This window comes from Microtus pennsylvanicus, chromosome 13 (genome assembly GCF_037038515.1).
Source record: "Microtus pennsylvanicus isolate mMicPen1 chromosome 13, mMicPen1.hap1, whole genome shotgun sequence".
NCBI classification, from domain to species: Eukaryota; Metazoa; Chordata; class Mammalia; order Rodentia; family Cricetidae; genus Microtus; species Microtus pennsylvanicus.
The window spans coordinates 33,190,435-33,214,207 of record NC_134591.1 but is presented as its reverse complement, the minus strand read 5'-3'; the positions used below and the strand labels follow the sequence as shown (position 1 = coordinate 33,214,207).

The window sequence follows — 23,773 nt, the reverse complement described above, 5'->3', positions numbered from 1 at the left end:
TGCCTCCCTCCCCCCCGCTCTTCCTATTCCTCCTTGTTCCTGCTCCTCCTCCCTCAGCTCATCCTCCCTTCTGCTCTATATCCTCTTGCTCCTTCTCTTCTCCCTCATCTCTCTTTCTATACAAGTTCCAATGTATCCCAAGCTGTTTTCAAACTCTCTTGTAGCTGAGGACTAATTTCAACCCTTTATACTCCCATCTTTCCTTCTTAAGTGCTCAGATTACAGGCATGTACCACCATGCCTGGTTTATGTGGTGCTGACGATGGAACGCAGGCATTGTGCGTGCTAGATACAAACACTATACTATTGAGCTATACCCTCAGTCTTCTATTTTCTGTAAATTTTAATTGATTTTCCTAATCATGAAGTACTACATAATTGCTAGAAAGCAGCATAATACAAATAATTAGAAAAGAAAACCTAAAATAGAAAAGCAGTGGCTTTTATTTTCATTTTTCTTTAATGGTTCCACATTATTTAATCTTAGGAGTATACATTGAGACAGCCGCCATAGTGTGGGCACATGGCTTTGCTTATGCCACATTAAAAAATACGTTTTGGGACTATATTTCAACTACAATAACACCATTCCGGAAGAAAAATATACCTTCAAATCAATGCTGCATAGGCAAAAGAAGGCTCATAACTAGTTTCCAAGATTTCCCTGCTTCTTGACCCATTGATGCAAGGAGTGTTCTCAGCCCCAAGAACAAGCAGAGTAGCGAGAGTCCCAGGGATTTTATGTGACACTTCATAGAAAGAACATATCTGATGTACCAAAGAACCAAACATCCCTCTGGATGGCAAGGGCCAACCACAGCTGGCTCCAGGTCCCCCCACAACTCAGCATCACTGAGATTCCTGCAACATTCACACTTAGCAACCCAGCACCAGTAGAGCTGGCACCCCGGGGAAATAACAGTAATGACAGTGACGCAAGTGACAAGAAAAACAAAGTGGTTGATGACTTTCCACAGCTGCTGGCCACCATCAGGTTCCATTCTGAGCCTGACTTCCCACCTCAGAAACACACAAAAGTGCAAGGATATTGTCGCACAAATACGTATGTCACAGGATCCAATATCCATGATGAGAACTGCAAATGACAATGTTTTCCAAATACCTTTTCCCCATAATAAAATAATCTTAATTAAAACCTAATTTAAAGGAAGTGTCAGAGTTATAGTTGTAAGCTATCAAAAGTAAAAGGCTTTCTTGGAGAATCATCCACGTCAGTCCTGATTTACTGATGGAAACTTCAGTTCAATGACTTTAGAGTCCGGGGAGCTGTCCCCACTTCTGTCACTCTAATTGTCCCTGGGTGAAAGCTGGCAACCTTTCTGCAGGTAGTACGGGAGCCTCCTGTCAGAGGTCAGAAGGAGGCCACAGTAGGGTGAGGAGGACTTTATGGGCCTGGATAGGAAATCAGTGTGGTATTGAACCCCAACAAAGAATGGGTGATCTAACTCTACAGTCTCCATTTCTTCCCTTCAACGTCTTGAATAACAAACTTCCCTTGCTCTTTAAAGCACTTTTTTCAAGACTGAATTCACCTCAGACTGGTGATGGTGCCTCTCTTCCAAGTAGACTGTGTTTCCACAGAGTTTCCTCATGACTGAGTTCTTGGTCTGGAAAAGGGTTCTCCCCTTGCCCAGCAACATACAGAAGTAGAAGATGAAGGCTGGTTCTGGCGGCTTTCTTTTTCTTCTCCCTCTATATGTTGACACAGAGTAAGAATCATTTTATATGTATTCTTTGCTCTCCTGTTCAATTAATTTCACATCAAGGATTCTTCCATTTGCATGAAGAAAGTGTGTCTTATTCCATAACTGTAAGAGCTCTTTCCTCACATTTAAAGCTAGAAGCCATGTGTCAAATCTTTACATATATTAACTAATTTCTATCCCAAATCACCAGGGATGCCATGGAGAAGGGCACTGACAGATGAGGTCAGTTGCCTTGGCAGTATCATAATGCTGAGAAGTATCAACCAGATGACGTAAGCTCAGATTCTAGGCCCTGTTGTCCCCAGACTGAATCTACTCCTTTGCTTAAACACAAACAAAGCCCTCGTAGCAACAAGCTAATTCTAATTTTGATGTTCATCCCCTGCGTTCAGCTCCTTACTGACATGGAGTATGCATTTATTGCTACCACCTGGAAGAAGTTTGCTGTATCAGCAGTTCAGCTCATGGACTTCCGTGATTCGGATTCTTTGCTTGTTCTCTGATACCAAAGGGAAATGACTTCCTCTCTCCACTTAGAATTCATAATGGGTTTGTCAGAGGCTCAGTGTGGGACACCAGTTACCAAATACAGCAAGGCCTCCTGGGAGGTGTGGGGACTGACTAATTGGTTCTGTCTGCCAGGCAGGCATGTAATGCTGGCTTGCCAGATGGCAACCACAGTTGCCTGGTACAGAAACCCTCATTACCACCTTGACTAAGTGGTAAATGGAATCCTGCTGTAGTTATAGAAGCACACCAATCAAAACAACTTCTAGATCTTTATCACTCACACACAGATAAAAATAAGCCTGGGATGGATCCCACAATCTGGACAGACTAATTTGCTCCAAAAGAGAAGTTACTGATAAAGACCGATACTGCAGGAAGGAGGGCAAACAAACAGAAAATAGCAGATGATGATCAAAGGATAGCCTTAATAAGAGGTAAGGCTTAACATGCTATAAGAACATAACACTTTATATGCTTAGGAATAGTAAGACATCTAGAAATCAACAGGACAAACCTTAACCTCACACATGAATGAGGCTTAGAGATCTTAAAGGTCTTCTAAGTTGAGAATTGGATTATTATGTAACTAATCTGTTTCTTTCTACAGATAAACCTTTGAAAATGTTTCAAACACAGACACACACACCACGTGCGCGCGCGCGCGCGCGAGAGAGAGATTCTCGGAAACATCAGTTCTGATTTCTCTACTATAAATTTGTTTAAAGAACGTGTGACTAACATCAAAGGCAGTAACATGATTTTAACATATGAATTAGAGTGCTCATAGCATCTGGCAGTATGAAAATAAAAGTGTGAGCGCTTTCATTTTAATAGCTATCACAGCCAGTTTGTAACAGTGCTCTTCAAAGCCCCGTTGGAAACTTGGCATTTAGTTATACAGTAGAACTCTATAGTTTTGTCTTCATTGTAGAGGTGAATAGACAGATAGAAGGGGATGTCCAACTTCCATGTGTATTTGTAGCTCAGTCCTTCATGTTCAAAGCAGATTCCTCTGACCTGATTTCAAATGGGCTCTGCTGCACTCCTTCAGTTGCACCGGCAAGAATCTAGACATACTTTTGTCTTCTCACTCCATAATCTGATGTCCAGTCCCTGAGATCCTTACATTATTCCTTTCCAGTGTCTCTTTCCTTCCTTTCTTCTGTTAAGAATATAGTTAGAGACCCATTCTGTCTTATACAGATTTTAAAGATCTTCACACCACTGGATGTTTTTGGTTGCAAACTCCTCCTTTGTACTGGCCAGTTATGACAAGAAATGTTGTTGTGTAAGACCTAATGTGTGGGTGGTTTATGACAATCACCATGTGCACTCACATCTCTAGGTGGGAACTAACACAAACTTAATTGATCCCAGTTGGAATTGGCTGGACTGTCTCCAAAGTAGAAACTTGTTTCAGGCTTTTTTTTCTCTTATATTTTGGCTTTATTGGGATTTCATTTATTGTGCTATGTATTTTTTATTATAATATTATGATGTTTAATATATAGAAAGAATATATATATATTCTTAAAACTATACATATGTGTATATATATACACACACATACACATTTATGCACAGATAACATCAAATAACTTTTAAAAAGAGGCCCTGTGTTTGAAAGAGCAAGGAGAGATACATGAGTGGGCTTGGAAGGAGAAAAGGGAAAGGACAAATGATATAGTTACATTATAATCTCAAAAAATAAAAGTATAATCTCAAAAAAATGTTTATATATATGAGATGAATATTAATAAAATAGTGTGTGTGTGTGTGTGTGTGTGTGTGTGTGTGTGTGTGTGTGTGTGCTTGCCACAACTTTTAGGAAGAACTTCAAAACCTATCAGCTTTAGCTTCTCCTCCGAACATTTAAAATTCATTGGTAATCTCTATCTCTCTGATACAAAACTCAAACTTCTTCACCCAATTCTCTCTATTTTCTTTTACTAAAATAAAATTTTACCTCATAAACAAAATTCTCTTATCCTTTTGTAATTTTCTTTTGCTGTTCATTTTAAAAAATAATTTATATTTTGGGAACTTCATACATGATATACTTCATTCTGACCCAATCTCACTCTCCTTCCATCTTTCTCCAAGTCTCCACCCTCTCAAGTTCATGATCTCATTCCTAATTATACACTCTCATTCACAATAGTCTCAAAATATTAAGAATAGCCCTAACCAAGGAGAGTGCTACAAAATACCACCAAAGAGATTTAATGAACTTTAAATCTTTGAAGAATGAGATTGAAGAAGCCACTCAGAAATAGAAATGCCCACCATGAGATGTGTTGGTAGAATTGATGTTATAAGAATGATCATTCTATCATAGAAATTTATAATATCAATGCACTTTCAGTCAATATTCCCACAACATTCTTCACAGAAATAGAAAAATCATCCCAAAATGCATCTAGAGCTACAAAATACCCAGAAGAGTCAAAGCAATTTTAAGTTAAAAGAGCAATTCTGAAGGTACCAGAAGTCCAGATTTCAGGATATATTAAAAGCTGTAGGAATAAAAACAGCAGGGTAGTAACATAGAAAAAAGATAGGTGAACAAGTGAGCAAAATAAAAGACAAACATAAGTGCACATAAATACAGCCATTTGATGTCTGACACAGATGTCAAAAATGCACACTGATAAAAGATATCATCATGCAATAAATAGAACTTTAAAAATTGAACATCCATAAGAATGCAATTAGACACATCTAGAGCAATATTTAAGATTTGTTTGACTTCCAACATTTCTAATAACCCCAAGAAAACTTAAGTGTGTGTGAAATTCTTAAGCTTAATTTTTAATAATTCTTACAGGCAAATGTAACAAAACTAGCATTGACTGAAATTATTGCAGACTGTTTTGCCATCTAAAAGCAGGATTTTGTGATTGCCCTTGGACAAAGCACAGAATTTAGCAAGTCCTAAAGGAAATTCATGACCTCCCTTTGGTCTCCCTCTGCAGCTTTATCTTTTGCTTGTTCCAAAAGTTAAATTAGACTGTGAAAAGGTCTCTCCCTCTTGCTGGTACACTGTGTATTCTGTTAGCATTTTCTATATTCACTTCCATTTTTCTGTCATCTTTCTGCTGCCCTTCCCATTCCTAGCCAGTTGTTAGCCTATAAAATCTAATTTCTTTTTCAAGAGTAGACTTAGGTGCCATTGCCTGTTGACCTGGTCTCCTAAGTTCTTGTTAGGTGGATCTATGAGCTTTCCTAATAGGACTTTTTCTACCCTCTATTGTATTACTGGTGTGGTTCTTTACTGTGCATCTCTCTCTTTGAAAGTTATGAGAGAAACAACTGATTCTGCTCTGTTCATTTTAGGGCTTATCACAGTGCCTGACAGAGACTAAGGAAACTTTTAAATGTTTTAAGGTCTAAAAAGATATTTTATGTTGGTAACACAACTTATGATAAAAAGTGGTTTAGGTATAAAACTGTAAATTCTTCAAGATATGATAAGTAATAAATTATTTTCCCTGAATTTTCCAAATACAAATGGACTAGACACTATGAAAATTATTCTTAATAGACAATTGTTCTTATTTTATATAGTTTTTATTGTGTTGGAGTTAAAACCTTTCTTTTTGTTTAGACAAAAGGGAGAAATGTTATGGGATAATCTTTTCATACACTGTGAAGATGTATTTTTGCCAAGGCACCTTCTGATTGGTTTAATAAAGAACTGAATGGTCAGTAGTTAGGCAGTAGAGGCTAAGCAAGATTTTCAGGGAGAGAGAGGCAGAGGAGAAGGAACCTAGGTGCACAGATTAGACCAGCAAGATGTGGAAGAAGTCAGACATATTGTACAGAGAAGAGATAACCAAGCCACATGACAAAATGTATATTAATAAAATCAGAATTTTTAAGAGTATAAGACCTAGTTGGGGAAAATCCTAAGCTAAAGGCCAAGCTCTCACAATTAGTCTTAAATCTCCATGTAGTTATTGGGCAGCTGGTGGTCCCACAAAGGAAAGGTTGCTACACTGACTGATTTAGGCCATGTTGGTAAATACCAACTTCACTCAAGGGGATGAAGGAGACTAAAGGGAAAACAAAGGCCAAAGTTCGTGAAGTTTCTCAGGATCATTGATGCAGGACAGCACAAACAACTTGCTGGTTAGCTTGAAGAATTTTCCCCAAATTTGGATGAAAGGATTGTTCCTGTGTATCTGAATTCTGGTACTAGCTTGTCAATAATTAAAAGTATGAAAGTGACATAAAGGCAGCAGCTAAATAGTTTATGGAACATATATTATATTATAAAGAATCAATAATTCATCATATTCTATGGCACAAGGAGATGATGTTTTAACCTTGACCCTAAATCCATTATTATTTTGTTATAAACTTTAATAATACCTTTAGAGAGTAACATTTTTAGTTTCTTTCATTCTGGGCAATGTTCATAATTACCTTTGCCACCCTTTATAAACATTCTAATTAAAACATCCTACAAAGACTTATATTTCTGAGAAAAAGCATACATTTGCCTATAAACACCTCATGCTCTACCTAATTTCTGTGTGTGTCTGTCAAAGACACCTTTCTTTCCCAGATAAGACAGTAGTATATTGTTAACATTTTTGTTCAACATGTATTCATTGTCTACTGATGACATTGGTGTAGCACGTGCCTTCTTCACTGGAAATTCAGGACCTCAATATTTGCGTGGACTGAAGTCCCTTTAGAACCGCAATTTGCTGAAAGTCGCTGCTTGGCTCACTCCTGTTCCCCCTCTTGGTTTTTTTTTTTTCTTCTCTGCTTTTCTGCTCTTTGTTCATATTTGTCTTTGTTTCTTTAAGACTTCCCATGAGGCAAACGTCTACTGCAGCTCTGTACCAACTGGAGACCAGTCTCTATCCTATATGCACTATCTCCCCAGCAGAAAACCTAGAGACTGCTCTTTGGAACATATGAACAAGGAGAGAATTGGCCAGCCTGAGGTGTGTATACTAAATTATTGGCTTGTTTTATACAGCTGTGTAGATGATGAGCATTACTCATTGGTTGCGTATTTTCATTAGAAATATTAATTAGAAAGTCTGAGTATGGACTGGCAGGTGTCATAATCCCCATGCTCAGCAGATTTATAGGAAGGAATCTTCCTTGGGGACTTGACAGGCAAACCCATAGACCTCAACTTCCTTTGCTCCAAATTACCCACAAGGGCTTCTGCAGTCCTGTTAACTCAATCTGGATTCAGCTTTCATCTTTTGTTATACTCTTAGCACTAAGCTTGTCAATCTTACAAGTCTTTAAAATGTATTGTTTGAAATTTTTATTCAAGATGAAATGTTTTTGTGTTCATTGTGCAAGACAGTGATAGGTGTTCAAAAGGCTGTGCATGTATTCTCAGAAGGGTTGTTTTCTTCCTTCCTAAGGAACAGATCTGGGGCCCCATAAACTAATGAAAGTATCATCTTGTCTCGTCCTAGACCAGCCCTACAAGGACGATCTGTGACACCTACCCCAGTGATTTCTGCTTCCTCCTTAGGCTTTTACTGGTCTTGTCTCAGAGCTCTGCTCACATTTCTGCTCTTTGTTGTGTTAGGAAATTGTTCAAAGGCCGAGTATTATGACAAGAGAAGATGCTTTTCTCCTCACTTTGGTCAGAAAAGAACTCAAGTCATACCCATTGAGCTCCAGTCTGTGGGACAAACTTCTGAAAGAGTTGAAGACTCTGGATCCCATCTCTTCAGGGTTTCTCCTCCAGTCGCAGCTGAGTCGCCTCTTCCTAAGGCTTGAAGTCCCTCTACAGTTACCAACAGTCAAGCTACTCTGCCAAAGATTTTCTAGAAGGGATTCTCCTGAAATGGTATGGCTATCATGTGATCTGAGTAGTGTGTGTGTGTTTTGTTTTTATATCTCTGCCTTTAACCCAACAGGGTAATAAAATAAGAAGCCATTTTCATCTTTGAACATAGTCTTTTATATGGACTTTTAAACTTATTCATATTCATGAATGGGAGTCTTCATCAGAAAACACCAGAATAGGAAATAAAATTAGAGATCTCAGTTATGTTCAATTTCTCTTTAAAGAGTTCTTGTTTCAACTTTCACCATCTGTTCTAAACATATGAAGCCTGTACTGATTCAAGATGATGGGTCCAATGGTGAGCTGACTTGGTCTGCAAGCCTCAAGGTAAAAGCAGAGGGCTTGACTAAGACTTCTCTTGTATCGTTAACAGTCTCTTAGAGGTCAGAAGTGAAATATAATTTGAAATATAATTTATCACTACCATTTTGGAAACTGGAGTCCAAGGAATAAATGGCAGAAATGGAGTTGAGACATGAGTTCACCATAGTGGCTTTGGATATGGCCTATATTTGGGCACTGAGCACAAACTCACTTGTGTATGATTGTAATATGGTTGGAATATAGATAAATCACAGAGTTACAGTAAAATATCTTGAAATGGAAATGATAGCAATGAGAAAACCTTGAGTAAGTATCATTGACCACAGGGTCTTAGACAGACTAGACCTCAAAAAGGAAGCTCAGGGTGCTGACCTGTTGAAGGAGCTGTGGGCTGCGTTCCACCACCCAGCTCCCACCACTGGCTAGCTTTACCTGAAATAACAACACACAAATTGTATTCTTTTAAACACTGCTTGACCCATTATATCTAGACTCTTCTCGGCTAACTCTTGCACCTGGACTAGCCCATTTCTAATAGTGTGTGTAGCACCCGAAGGTGCGCTTATAGGGAAGATTCTAGCCTACGTCCATCCTGGGTCAGAGCTTCATTGTGTCTGCTCCAGAGAGCAGAGCTATTGAATCTGAGCTCACTTCCTCTTCCTCCCAGCATTTGGTTCTGTTTACTCCACCCACCTATGTTCTAACCTATGAGGGCCAAGCAGTTTATTTTTTAACCAATGCCCTTCCTCCATCACTGACCCAAATGCCAGCAGCTGCAACTCTGTGACACGTGACTGTTCTACTCAATGTCCTTGGTACCTCAGTGATCTTGTCTAAAAAAAAAATCAGGTCTCACTGGTATCATATCATGATTTAATGATATGACAAATGAAAAGCACTGATGTTTTATCTAGTGCTTAGATGCTAAAATAAATTTCTTTCCTCTCAGCTGTTGTAATTGAATTTTTTTCTATCCTTATGAGAATTATTTAGCTGTATGCTGATAATACATGACACAAACCACATGGAAATTGAGTTTAATACAACTTTATGGCTTAAGACCTACCTCATATGAGACTTTCCCCAACTCTCTCCATAACTGTTCCTCTTTTCTCTGGAGGTTCTAATATTCACAGTTTCTGGGTGGTCTCTGTCTTAGGAGTGGAAAACAGTGACCATCCTTCAATCCCTTACTATATTGGAAAGCAATCTTGACTTTTTATCACCTAGCTCAATAAATTATTGTCCCTAGAATATACGAATGCATGTAAACTTATAAGCACATATTATATACAATAACCATTCCTGCAATGTGAGAGGGGAAAAGAGGCTAAACACTGTTATTCAGCAATAACAACCCCAAGTCCTCAGTGGTTTAAAACAACAAAGGTTATTGGTTGATTTTTTTAAACATTGTCTGATGCAACCCAGGCTGGCATCTGAAGGCACCATATAGCTGAAAATGCCCCTGAGTTTACGATCCTCCTACCCCCACCTTATAAGAGCTATGCCCTTATAAGCATTTGCCACCATGCCCAGTTTTATTTGATGCAGGAACTATGTTTCATTAGGCACTGTATCAATGGGAGTACATTGCCAAGTCCTGATAGTTGTTAGTTTTTAAATGCCCATTACAATAGTAGGCACTAATACTGTTTGAGCTGCTGGACCCATCCTGATGAAACAGTTACTTAGGAATACTTTCGCTTGTGATCCCAAAGGGCAAAAGTGAGACTTCCAAGGATCTCATGCTAGAAGCTTAATTATTAAACCAAATATGGTTTTCTTTATTTCTTTTCATAGTACCTTAGCCAGAACTAGCTGCAAAGCTCGCCCCTGGCTCTGAAAACTTCATCACCCCTGACAATTTTTTGCCAAAGAAATGTTTTTGTTACCTCAGATATACAGAGAAATAAAATAGGTATACAAATCAAACATTTACTGGTTATGGATCACAAAGAGCTTTCAAAAATAATTTTTTGGCATACATAAAATTCAATATTTATAAAAGATGAAAGCAAGCTTCTATACTAATGAGATAAATGTGTTATTTACTTAATTATTTCTTTTTAGATTTATTTATTTATTTTATGTGAGTACATATTTTGCCTGAATGCATGTATGTATGGTATGCCTGGTGGCCATAGAGGTCAGAAGAAAGCATCCGATGCCATAAAATTGGAGTTCCAGATGGCTGTGAACCAGCATGTGGTTACTGGGAACCAAATTCAAGTCTTCTGTAAGAGTAACAAACCCTATTAGTCACTGAGTCATCTCTTCAACCCCTTATTTATTTTTTAAATAAAAATATAGTTACATCACTTCTTTCTATTATTACTCCCCTCCATTCTCCACTCAAACTGATTGCCTTTTTCTTTTATTATGATTATTATTGCATATATAAATATGCATAAATACAACTTCTGAACCAGATTTTGTTGCTTGTGTCTATATGGTTAATTTCAGAGTTGACCACTTTGCATTGGATAACCAATTAGACATCTCATTGCTAGGAGAGGGTAATTCTTCCTCTCTTAACAGTCACTAACAGCCTGTAGCTCTTTGTCTAGCAGTGGGATCCTGTGAGATTCCCCTATTCTGTGTTAACATGTCTATTGGTATTGTCATTGACCAGGTATTATTTAAACAGCCATATTATTTAATACTTATGAATGAAATTTTCCTGTCATTTCTAGGAGACAACAATCTCACAGCAGACTTTATAATTCTCTCACTCTTAAAATCTTTCTGCCCTCTCTTCAGTGATGTTCCCTGAGCCTTATATGAGTTGTGTTGTAGATATATCCATGGGGACTGGCATCTCCATTATCAGCTAATCTCTGCATTATGGTATAGCAGTTTCTTCTGATGCTCTCCATTTATTGCCAAGAGAATTTTCTTTGATATGGAAGGAAAGCTAAATTTATCTGTGGTTATAGGGTATGGTTTATAATACATTTAGGAATTATTCTGGCCTATTAACTGATAGCTCTACAGCTCTAAGATCCATAATCTCACTAGTCTTGAGTACCTAGATTTCTTGTACTAGGCATGATTTCCTTTCTGTTCAGCAGACCTTAAATCCAATTAAATAGCTGTTAGTTACCATCAAGATATGGATGTTGCCATTGCACCATGTTGAATAACTTGCCATTCTGGTCACTGCAGGTATAATACATATAAATTTTAGCTGCATAGGAATATTGATTGCTTCCATCCCTTGATGACTTGCTTGGCGCTTTCTTATACTGTAAAAGCTAGACTGCAGGAAGAAAGATTTTCACTCAGATCCAGCATGTATTTCCCAAGTCCTATGTTTGCAGCGTGCAGTCTTCGGGAATAGGGACTTATTTTCAACCTGTGAGAAGCACCTAAAGGCAAGAGCAATAGACTGTATTGTTCACATGGACTATCTAGACCAACAAACCCAAACTGAAGTTTTGCATGCCTGATTCTGTGATTTTTGCTTTTGACCGTCTTCGGCTCTTGTGAAAACACTGTCAGACCAAGTGGCATAACTTCACTTAAGGTGTATTACACATGTATATTTTCATGTATTAGTTATAATTTTAGATAAATATAAAACAATACCATTCCTTAGGCTTTGTCAAGCTTCCTTATTTGTAAATGCTATTTATTTGTTTATATGTTACTTATATAGAATTTCTATATTATTTATAGAGAACTAATTCTAGAGCTGGGGAGATGGCTCAGGAGGCAAAGCACTTGCCACATAAGAAAGGAAGACCTGAAGAATGAGTGTTCAGAAATCTAGCGCCCACATTCATGCTCTAGAGGAGTGGTATCCCGCCTCTCATCCTAGCCCATGGGAGAGGAGGACAGGATTCCTGGAGCAAACCAGTTAGCTAGACTAACCAAATCAGCAAGCTCTGGGTTCAAGTGAGAGAATCTGCCTCAATACATAAGGCAAAGAATGATGAAGGGAGACACCCAACATCACCCTCAGCCTTCCACAAGTAGACACACGTGCCCACATATATAAACATGTATATATATATATATATATATATGTGGACACCACAACAAAAAAGAATTCAATCACAAAGGAATATTTATTACTGCAGAATGTAAAGCATCTTCAACATTTTTAGATGTTATTTGATTGAAATTGAACAACATTTTGATATTTATAGTCACCAGTGCTAAGAACACCTCATCACACACACAAAAAAATATGTGCTTCAAAATTGCAGAAGCCTGTTTCAAGCTACTTCTGAAGTTGAAAATCCTATCCTAATCCCAAGCTAAACTTTATCGAATCCATTTTCATGAAACTCAAGTTAGGAACTCAAACATCAGCTTTGAAAACCAAGCATTCTGACAAAATATAATACAAAAATATGCTAATTTGATATATTCTGAGGAATGATTGTATAAAAATATCAAAAGTCTCTGTTTTCTGTAATTAAGTCCACTATTTCTGTATGAGCAGAAAACTCTACACATAGTCAGAACCCTGCAGTTCCAAGCGCACAGCTGTCTAGCGTACAAGGCCAAGGTTGCATGATATGATGTAAGCGCAGTGTATGTGCATATGTTGTGTGCTCTGGCCAAGGCCAGAGTGAAGGAAACATGCATGAGAGTGGCCAAAAACGCCTTGCAAGTTAGGATTTGAGTGAATATACAGTTATTGCACGCTCAAAAACTTATAGTGTGTTATAAGGTTGTTGCCCAGGATTTTAGAAGTTGGGTTATACCCAACAACCAGGTTACAATGAGGAGGCACTGTTTTGTTATCCAGATAAGACCATCTAACCCAAGCCACTAATAATTATGGGCCTGAATTGTTTACATAGGATTTAAAAAAAATATCAATGGTAAACATTTTCCAAGTACCTTGGCTCCCTTTCCCTTAAATGCAAATTAAGTAAATATGTTCTATCTAATATTTGATTTTCAGGTGAATTATGGAGAGCTACTTCAGTTTTTAAAGGGGGCAAGTTCAGATCATTTGCAGAAAAATGGAACTGCTTTATACCCTAACCCAAGGAAAACTCCAAATCAAAGCCACCACAGACAAAGGTATTCTCTTCCTTTGTGTGGGCATATTGTTCCTCCATATCTCAGACCATACTGCTATAGTAGATTGAAGTGCTGTTGCTAGTTAGTTTTGAAAGTTCAAAGTTTAAGATGAAAGATGCTTAGGTTTTGGTTTTCAGATGTCCCTTCCTTTCTTGTCCTTACACAGTAGGAAAAAGTAGAAAGAAACCCTGTAACCTCTCCTAGAACAGCATTAGTCCCTTTCCTGAGGGCTCCAACCTCATGACCAAAGTCTTAGAGTTTGAATTTGTGAACCTAACATTTAGTCCATTGCCCTAGACTTATAGATGGAGCTTTAAGGATAGGAGAGGCATATTTACTTTAGTAACCCAGTTTACAAATGTGTGTGTTCAGTCTCTCTCTCTTTCTCTCTCTCTCTCTCTCTCCTTCCTCTCCTCCTTTCTCCATCCCTCCCCATATCTCCTCACTCTCATTTCTCTCCCTCTCAGCATAGAAAGTAATTTAACTTAACTTTATTTACTTCTTAATATAAAAATATCTGCCTTTTGTTTATGTTTTAAAAAGAAAAAAAAATCTCATTACAAAATGAGAAAGACTCATGTAGGGTGTAGAACTCACCTATAAAGTATAAGGCTAGAAGTAGGTTTTATTAGCGAAGTCCTAGATTATCAGTATCGACAAAACTTTTGAAATATAAAAATCAGTTATGTTTCTGTTTAGTTACAAGCAAAAGAAATGACAGAACTTTTTTTAATCAAAGTGTATGTGTGAGATATATTAGACATGAAGCAGAATGAAGTGTGAAATGTTTGTGTTTACCAAGAATGGGGAGGGTGTTCAGTTGTCAGGAATATGGGCTTCATTGCCAAAAACCTGGGCTTAACTTCTTTACTACAGAATAACTATGTGACCGTAGAATTTGCTACCTCTGCTGGGCTTTCAGTGTCCAGTGTGCTTGTGAGTGTGTGCATGAGTGTGTTCATGAGTGTGTGCGTGTACATATTTATTAAAGCCAAGATCAGTAAATATCATAAGTTTTCCCTTTTCTGAATATCATTTACCTTAAATTTAAAAGTGTTTGTAGGTGTGCTTGTGTGTGTGTGTGCATGAGTGTGTGCGTGTACATATTTATTCTTGTGTAAATATAGGCCATAAAACTAATAAGACACCATGAAAGAGGAGAGAGAGAGCTAAAGGGGTGGGAAAAAAAGAACAATAGAATTCATGTGCCTGAAGGCAGATTTCAGGCAGGGACACTCTTGGTGATTCAAGGGAACCGGTCAGAGGTATGCAGAGAATCATGGGACATGAGTAACAGGATAGCTAAGAACAAAGTATAATGAGATGTGTTGCAAAACTGTCATAATGAAAAGTTTTGTATTCCATTCTACCACAGAAAGTTAATTTTAAAAAAAAGTAACAGAGGCAGGAGGATAACTCTGAATTCCACATCAGACTTTTCTACACAGTAAGTTGAAGACAGGCAGAGGTATGAAGTGAAATTCTGTTATAAAACAACTAAAAGTAAAATAAAATAGCATAAAATAAATGGATAAGCACTTTAGAACAGTGCCTGATACATGGTGGTTTGTATTATTTCTCCTTTCAGATAGAAATAAGGCTACTTAATAATTAGAAGCTGTAGCTCTGGGGATGAATATCCCTGGGCCAGGCAGTGGAGTTGCTTCTGTTCTCGAAATTTTGGCAAGTCCCACTGCAGTTGTCATATGTACCAGGCAAATTGCGGTTTACCCTTTGGGTTCTTAGTCTCATTAGTAAAATAATTTAGGAAGGAACTCAGAAGAAAGCTCAAAGACAATTTTATTAGAAATAAAACCCCAAGGCAGACAAGATGTAAACCTTGGCAGCTGCCCCACCAGACAACAGAGATAAAGAAGAGGAGGAGTTGTGACACGGTGACACCTGAACTGAGCCAGCAAAGAGGTCAGACATGTGTCAGGCAGGCAGCCACATAGCTGGACAGAGCTTTGCAGAAAATGGAACCCCACAGGGTTATGAAATTCATACTTAGGAAAGAAACAGAAAGAAGAAGGTCAAGTTATGCCTTGTGGAAAGACTTACGGAAGTGACTATGGCTTTGTCTCAGTAACTGACTGCACAGAGAGTGAAAAGGCACATTGTCTCATTAAGGGGATAATTTTTTTCCATCTCTTTAGCATGGCTTATTGTGACCTTGACATTTTTAAGGTGGTCCCTTGGCTAGGTGATTAACTCTGAAGGGAGAAGACATGGTATGTCTCTATCCAGAGGTAGATCCCACTCTTTGCTGCAATGATACCTCCTATAGTTCACTCCTTAAGTGTGATTCATAAATTTTACAAATTTCTTTGCCAAGTACACTCTGCTGGAAATAGTTCAATCCCCAAATTGAACAGGCTTATTTTCTTCCTTACTGGATCATAATCTACAAAAAATTATATTAGTGCATGGATACTCCGGGTGGCTCAGGAAACAGCTATGCTATTAGGAGCCATGAGCCATAGGAAATATAAGTAAGCAGCAACCAGCCTTCATGTACCATAGACAATGAAATTATGGTCCCGGGAGGTTACTGATCATCCATTTAGTATCATTCACCTATTATTTAAAGAAGCAATAGCCAGACATGACTATCTTAATAATTATAGATTTGCATGTAAGACTATAAGTAAATGTTATTCCCAAAACACTAGGTCTTCCCAACACAAAGAGGAAGGTTAGAATCCTTGCAATACATCTTCCCAATAGAGGGTTTCCTGTGTAAATCACCCATTACAATAAGGCAGCATCTGTTTGGCTTTGCTTGTGGCAATCAGTAGTTTGGACAGCTATTAGTAATTAACTGAATTTAAAAGCAGAATGACTAAGTAGGTTAAGAATATCATTTACTATTTGTTGCCATTTTCCTCTCAAATGAGAAAAGAGAGCTAGAAAAAATTAGGTGCCTAGGTCTATGTAGTAGCCCAGTTGGTTTGTTCCCCCGAGTAGAAATTGTAGAGCTCATTTCTGTGAAAAAGAAATGTATCAATCTATGAAAACTGCACATGCAGCCCATGTCCACGTTACTAACATTTATTTGGATCCCAGGGAAAAGCTGAACCAAGAAACACAGCATAAAAACACAGAGACTTTTAGCAAGCCAACATTTTTTTACAGTCTTCGATTTGCCTCTCTAAGCAGCACACCCCCTCAAGGTTCTGGCTTACTGGCTGAAGTGAACAAGAGCTTGCTGGAGATTTTGAAGATGGCCCTAAGAATATGCCAAGGCAGAGTCAACATAGACAACCTCAATCTGAGCCTTCGCAAAGAAGATCGGTCATTCTCTGGCTGCCTTCCCCTGTCCAAGGTAACCAAAATTAGCTTTTAGATTTGGCAAGTGTCAACAGAAGTACTACATAACATTGAGTTTATGTTAACAATAAGGTACAGCTATGATTTGTATTTTCCCTGTGAATTATATCACACCACTGTTTTGTTGTGTGTGTGTGCTTGAGAAGAGAAAAACAAAATAGAGAAGAGATTTTTTGAAGTATGCAGCAATTACTTAAATTGTGTATATTTAATGTTAATAATAGAAAATATGATAATATCCAAATAATACTTCACATGGAAACAAGTACTTTTCAAGGCCAAACTCATTTCTCACATACTCTCGCAGCTTCTACGGGGGCCAGCATGTGGCATCTCATGCCTTGGGAGCACCATATTTTAGGGTTGATGTAATTTATGGTGCACAGAGCTCAGCATGCTGATTTGAGACAGTAATTACCAGTGCAGATGTGTTTCATGGAAGAGGACCCAGAACTGTATTAATTCATGAATCTTCCGTAGCCAAATAAACTACATTGGATAGAGGTGGAATGATGATTGCTGCTATTACTATAACTGCACTGATAATACCTCGGCTTCACACTGTTTAATACTTACTAGGTGCTAATCACTGTGCTAAATGCTTAACTGACATGATCTAATGTAACATCAACCAAGTTAACTCCTTACACAATATCATGAAATATATTGAATATCATGAAATATGTTGTTACTGGTATTATCACTTCATAAGTGAAATAAATTCTGAATTTTGAAAAAGACAGTTGAACTAATTCCTGGGTCACAAGTAACAAGGGGCAAAGTCAAGATCTGAAGCTTAGAAAAGGTTGGAAACCGGTGAGCAAAGAGAATTTAATAAATAGTTGATATCCAGAAGATTTTACTGACAACAGTATTCAAAAGATAGAAATTGGAACATTAGGAAAGGTTGAAAATTAGAGGGAGAAAGTTTCTATCAAACACATTGTCACATATCCTTCATTCTGGGCATGCAGGGGTTAAAATTGAGGGAGTCAAAGTGGTTTCTGATATTTACTAAGAAAGCAAAGATACAACACAGTACAGGTGGGTTCTCATTCCCAAACAAAAGCTATCATTCTTTGAGACTGCATTTATGCAGTTGGCATGCAAAGCAAGGTTTATGCTAATGTCGCTGTGTGCATGTACTTGTGTATATGCGTACTGTACACACAAACATTTCAGTAGAAAGAGAATAATGCAGGGCAGTCTGAACCTCATGAGTTGCTTATTTTGTATTCATGAGAGGACTAAGAATAAACTAAGAAGCAACAGTTCTTTATTAGATTGGAAACCACGTAATGCCACCGGTGAAGCCTTGTGTTCTCAGATGTTATGCATAGACTATAACACAAATAACTTGAAAATTAAAACACATTCACTTAATCTATTTTGGTCTCAGATTTTCATCTGGAAAACGTAGGTTCCAAATAACATCTCCTTTGACTATTGTGGAGATTAAATGAGACTAAATATGTGAAAGTATTTGTGTACAACCTCATACACAAGGCCCTAAATAAATTCTATCACACACACACACACACACACACACACACACACACACACACACATCAGTTTTCTGAGGTTTTTGTCCTGTGGTCAGATGATACAACATTAAACTTTGGCTATCAACAGTCTTTAAATGTTCTCGTCTATAGCTGGCCCTGAAAGCTTAACTTTGTGGTTCAAATCCAAGAAAATGGGGTGTATTTTCCTTAAAGCTGGTCTGTCTTTCATGAGCCATCTGGCATCTCTTAAGACATCTGGAACTCACTCAAAGACTAATACAGTTCTGGGAGGCATGTTAAATAGAATTCGGTTTCCTCAGAATGTGAAGCAAATTAGGGCCCAAGGGATATTTGATACAGGAAGCAACTAGGTGCAGCCACCCCACAGCTTCCTTTCTCCCGGACCTAGGTTGAAAGCAGAATGTAAAGACCATGCTTGTACTAGAAGCATTGAAGTTTTGGAACTGTAAGTCTTAACTTTCTTAAAGTGCAGAAGAGAGAACTTTCTTAAGTAGTCCATGACAGCTATACACTACCCCTTACCAGAAGAACAAACAAAAGTAAGGATAAAGAGGGAATAAAGTACCCAAAGTCATCTCAGTTCAAAGTATTTGCAGACCGCTTGTAGCTCCCAAGAAATCGAAACATTGTCGAAAATAATCTACAGATCTTGTGACCCACATCAATTGAATTTTGACCAGTGACAAAAAAAAAAAACCCTCTAAACAAATTTGGTGTCAGTCATCTTTATCCTTCACCTTGCTCTCTGGCACATCCTCGGTATAATGCTGATTTGACAAGATTGCAAAGGCAACGTGAATCCACTTGTATTCCTTATTAACTGTTCCACTGACTTAGCTACTCTTGCTACTGTAAAAAATACCTAGCAGAATCAAGTAAAGAAGGACTTATTTTGGCTCACAGTTAGAGGGTACAGGCCGTCATGGCAGGTAAGTTAAAGCAATAAGAACTTGAGGTACCTGGTTACATTGCATCCAAGGTCACGAAGTAAAGAATCATGATGAATGGTTTTTTTTGCAGCTCACTTTCCTCTTTTTAGACAGTCAAGGATCCCACTCAGGGAATTGTGCTACCCACAACGAGGAGGTCATCCCACCTAGTTTAACAGTTATCTCCTGAGCCCCATCCTTCAGGTTACATTAGATCTCATCTTGTTGACAATTGAGATTAGCTATCACACCTGTCTGTTGGGGACTCCCAACTCTCAGACCCTGAATTTGCTGTGATACCCCCTTGCCTGCCGGAGTAAACGACTTGTTTTCCTATGCCTGCAGAGGCTCTGAGCAAGCAACTTGTTTTGCAGCTACTCTGAGCATGAGACCCTCAGGAGTTTCTGATGGCTGGGGAGTGGTTTCTGGTGGGCTTACAGCTGAAAGTTAGGGCATGGCCATTAGTCAAGGAGACCCTACTATATAAGCTGCCCTGGAACATAATAAAGAGGAGCATTCTTGGGGCTTTCTTAGCGTTACCCGTCTCTCTCTCTCTCTCTCTCTCTCTCTCTCTCTCTCTCTCTCTCTCTCTCTCTCTCTCTGTGTGTGTGTGTGTGTGTGTGTGTTTCAATCTCCAGCCCCTTGCCTGACTTGTGAACCTTACCGTAGCACATGGCACATAGAACAGGCATTGCGCTATACCTGTCCATTTCCTGAGCAAGGAATACATTCGCCGGGACTGTCCAGACTTGAGCATGTAGTCTCAGTTTAACATGTTTGGAGAACTTCTAAAAGTCCCCTTTGAATGTGCGCTAACATGTCAGATTCCCTCGCCACCTTCTACAGTTTCTCAGTCATCCTTTTCATATTTCATTGTTTCTATATGTCTGTCCTAAAACAGTCCAAATATTTCAACTACTTCTGGATTGTTCTCTGCCTTCAATGCAATAATGATATTTCTGATCAATATTATTTAATTGACTTTCACTTTTGGATACATTAATTACTGTGTGTGCTAGGCACTAGTAACAATAATTTGAAATTTTTTGTTCACCATAAAGTTAAGAAAAGGCAAATGCCATCAAAATTTTGTGACAAAGTTAGGGTTAGCTATTAACTTGAACGCAGAACTAGACACCTGTGTAGCTTATCTGAAAGTGGTTCAGAGAGCTTCTTGTCAACATATAAGTTTGACCAAAAAAAGAGAATATAAAATGATGATCTGGATCAAGTGAACAGTGTGAATTATCTCCTGAATACGGACTGGGGGAGACCATGGTTAGTTAAAGGAATAGCTTCCAGTCAACTATGGAATAAAAAGTATGAGCCTATGTATGAAGGGTCTTTCCAATGAGTTTATATTTTATCCTATAAAACCCTTGTAACCACCAAAGCATGTTAAATGTTCAAATGACATGATTACATTTGAACATTTAGAGGAACATTTTAATATAATTTAGAGAATTTTTCAAACAAGCAAAACTGAAAGGAAAGAGAGCCTTGTGGGAAGCTGTTCCAGTAAAGCAGAAAGCAACCATGATGTTTCAAGTAAGGCACTAACAGAGAGGATGGAGACAGTACAAACGATAAAGCAGGTTTGGGTGTGTCATTGAATATGGGCCAAAACTAACTCCAAATTCATCAACTTGTTCAATGATAAAGCTATTCACTAAAATAAGAAACTAACAGGAGTAATGTGAAGGAGTAGAGTATGGGCTGATGGACCAAATTTTGAACTTGTTGGTCTACGTAGTAAGACTGAAATTATATAATGATTTGAGACCCTTCAAGATGGATGGGCCATCATAGGAGCATTGTAGACTACTCCAGAACATATGGGAGAGTGAGGCTGTAAGCATACTGAAGAAGGTACTCCTTATGGAGTTGGTAGGCAAGAAAAGTCAGTGAAAAAGATTAGCATCAAAGGAGATATGGGAGCTTAAAGACAGCAGTGCAGGAGAGTTTGTAGGAACAGAGCCCATGCTGCAAAGAGATCATCCTTAAATAGGACTAAATTTGCTAACTGGAAACCCATAGAATTTCCTTGTAATTGATAATGATGGTTGAGCCAAGTAATAATGTAAAACACAAAACATGGGGAAACAGGAGCCTGTAACAACCATCCAAGCTCTTGAGACATTATTAGCATAAATAGTCCCTTAGTCTGTCACTTGCTAAACAGTGTAGTTTATTTACTTACATTGAAATAAATGTCTATACTTCTTTTTCTTCTTTTTTGTTGTTGTTGCTGTTGTTTTTCAAGATAGGGTTTCTCTGTGTTAGCAGCCTTAGCCATTCTGGAACTGGCTCTTGTAGATCAGGCTGTCCTTGAACTCACAGAGATCTGCCTGCCTCTGCCTCCCGAGAACAGAGATTAAAGGTGTTTGCCTCCACTACCCAGCTAAAAGTATTTACTTCTGATTGAAACCATTTCCTCATTGAGATGAAATCATTAAGCATTTCTTACGAAGAGTCATCAGTTTTAATATTTATGCTTTAAAGTTATGTTTTACTGGTAATCCTGCATAATGCTGCCATAATTAATTTTTCTGGTAGACATTTTCATTGCTCCTCATGACTGCCAGTCAGTTTTTAGCAGCCGTCAATCAGCCTGTGTCTAGGTACGATCATGTACTCTTTCTAATCTGCTATTCATTTTAGCCTACAGCAAAACTGAACGTTGACAGCGTGATCTATTTTGAGAATAGACTTTCCATATAGGTGTTCAAAAACACATAAGTATGCTATAATCATGAGGCTAATCTATTTTTACTTATTAAAGTTAGCAACTTATTTATTAAATAAAAATGGCAAAATGTGTGATCAATTTCTGTATCTCTTTCCTTTTTTGCTAACCTCTCCCCAAACCCATTCCATTTGCATTCATCTTTGATTTGAACCCTTTATTTTCTAAGACTGCTAAGCAATAGTGGTAATAAAATAAATGAATAAAGGACCATCTCACCTTGGAAAAGACACTGCCTCACAAGGAAGCTCAGAAGGGCGATAGGATTGCTGCCCTGTCAGGAAGAGGCATGAAACTACAGCAGAAAGGGCAACACCAAGATACTTACCATTCTACATAGCACTGGAGTTTCCTTTCATTTTGTTTTGTTTTGTTTTTCATCTGTTATTTATATCCCCTTGTCCTCTCCAGAATTCTCCTCAACTCCTTATGCTTTGGGTAAATTCTGTCTGTTTGTTGTTTTGTTTAAATGTTTCAAAATAATCTGTTGTTTATTTTCTTCTTAATGTCCCTCTGACTTTAATTCCTCTACACCTAGAAAGTAGAAGGCAAGTTTTAAAACTCAGAAAAATAAAGATGAGCATTTTTGCCTCTGCTTGCCTACTATGTGCTGAGGGTGAACCCAAGACCTTGCCTAAGCAAAGAAAATGTTACAGAACTATGCCCTTCTCACTGTTTTAACATGCAAACTCCATTGCTATTTGGCTATGCTGATACTAACAGGTCAGTAGACAATTGCTACTGAGAAGAAGACAGCACACCTCGTAGGGCTTCCCAGGGAGGTGCCATTGTGGTATAGGATAAAAGGGGAAGATGGGCAAGAGCCCTTTCCTATGTTTCTTGCATAATGAATGAGCAAAGCAAAGTAAGCAAGCTCAAGATTAGCTGCCTTGTACAACTCCCTTGAATGCTGGAATTTGAAGGTTGTCCCTGGTTTCCTGGTTCCTATTCCAGGATGAAAATTCAAATGGCAGTGGAACCCTGCAGGTACTTATAAAGGCCTTTTTCTAATTTAATGGCTCACATTCAGCTGAGTTTTCTACTCTCTCTTAACTAACCTAAGAAGGGCAGATTGCAATGGTTAGTGTTAATTGTAAGTTTGATAAAATCTAGTTTGGGAGATCTGCTTTTTTGCCAGGTCTGTGACGATTATCTTGGTTATGTTAATTGATGAAGGAAGATTCTCCTTAAAGGAAGACCCTTCTCGAGGCTAGCAATTCTAGACCATAGAAAATGAAGAAGGAAGCTAAGCCCTAGCATGCATGAATTTTTTTTTATTGAAAAAAAAATTTCCGCCTCCTCCCAGCCTCCCATTTCCCTCCCCCTCCTCCCGCCCCTCTCCCCCTCCTCCCACTCCTCTCCCCCTCCCTCTCCAGTCCAAAGAGCAGTCAGGGTTCTCTGCCCTGTGGAAAGTCCAAGGTCCTTCCCCCTCCATCCAGGTCTAGGAAGGTGAACATCCAAACTGGCTAGGCTCCCACAAAGCCAGAACATGAAGTTGGATCAAAACCCAGTGCCATTGTCCTTGGCTTCTCATCAGCCCTCATTGTCCGCCATGTTCAGAGAGTCCGGTTTTATCCCATGCTTTTTCAGTCACAGTCCAGCTGGCCTTGGTGAGCTCCCAATAGATCAGCCCTACTGTCTCAGTGGGTGGGTGCACCCCTCCTGGTCCTGACTTCCTTGCTCATGTTCTCCCTCCTTCTGCTCTTCATTGGGACCTTGGGAGCTCAGTCCAGTGCTCCAGTGTGGGTCTCTGTCTTTATCTCCATCCATCGCCAGATGAAGGTTCTATGGTGATATGCAAGATATTC

The 23,773-nt window shown here is 38.5% G+C and overlaps 1 protein-coding gene across 1 annotated transcript in view; it reads left to right on the top strand.

Annotated features, from left to right (window-relative positions):
* C13H1orf87 (chromosome 13 C1orf87 homolog) overlaps window positions 1-23,773 on the top strand; it is a 64,826-nt gene that overhangs the window by 14,919 nt on the left and 26,134 nt on the right. The window contains exons 3-6 of the mRNA XM_075946260.1: window positions 7,055-7,195; window positions 7,804-8,067; window positions 13,313-13,434; window positions 16,594-16,759. Of these exons, the coding sequence (XP_075802375.1) occupies window positions 7,055-7,195; window positions 7,804-8,067; window positions 13,313-13,434; window positions 16,594-16,759 (693 nt within the window). The remainder of the gene's footprint in view (window positions 1-7,054; window positions 7,196-7,803; window positions 8,068-13,312; window positions 13,435-16,593; window positions 16,760-23,773) is intronic.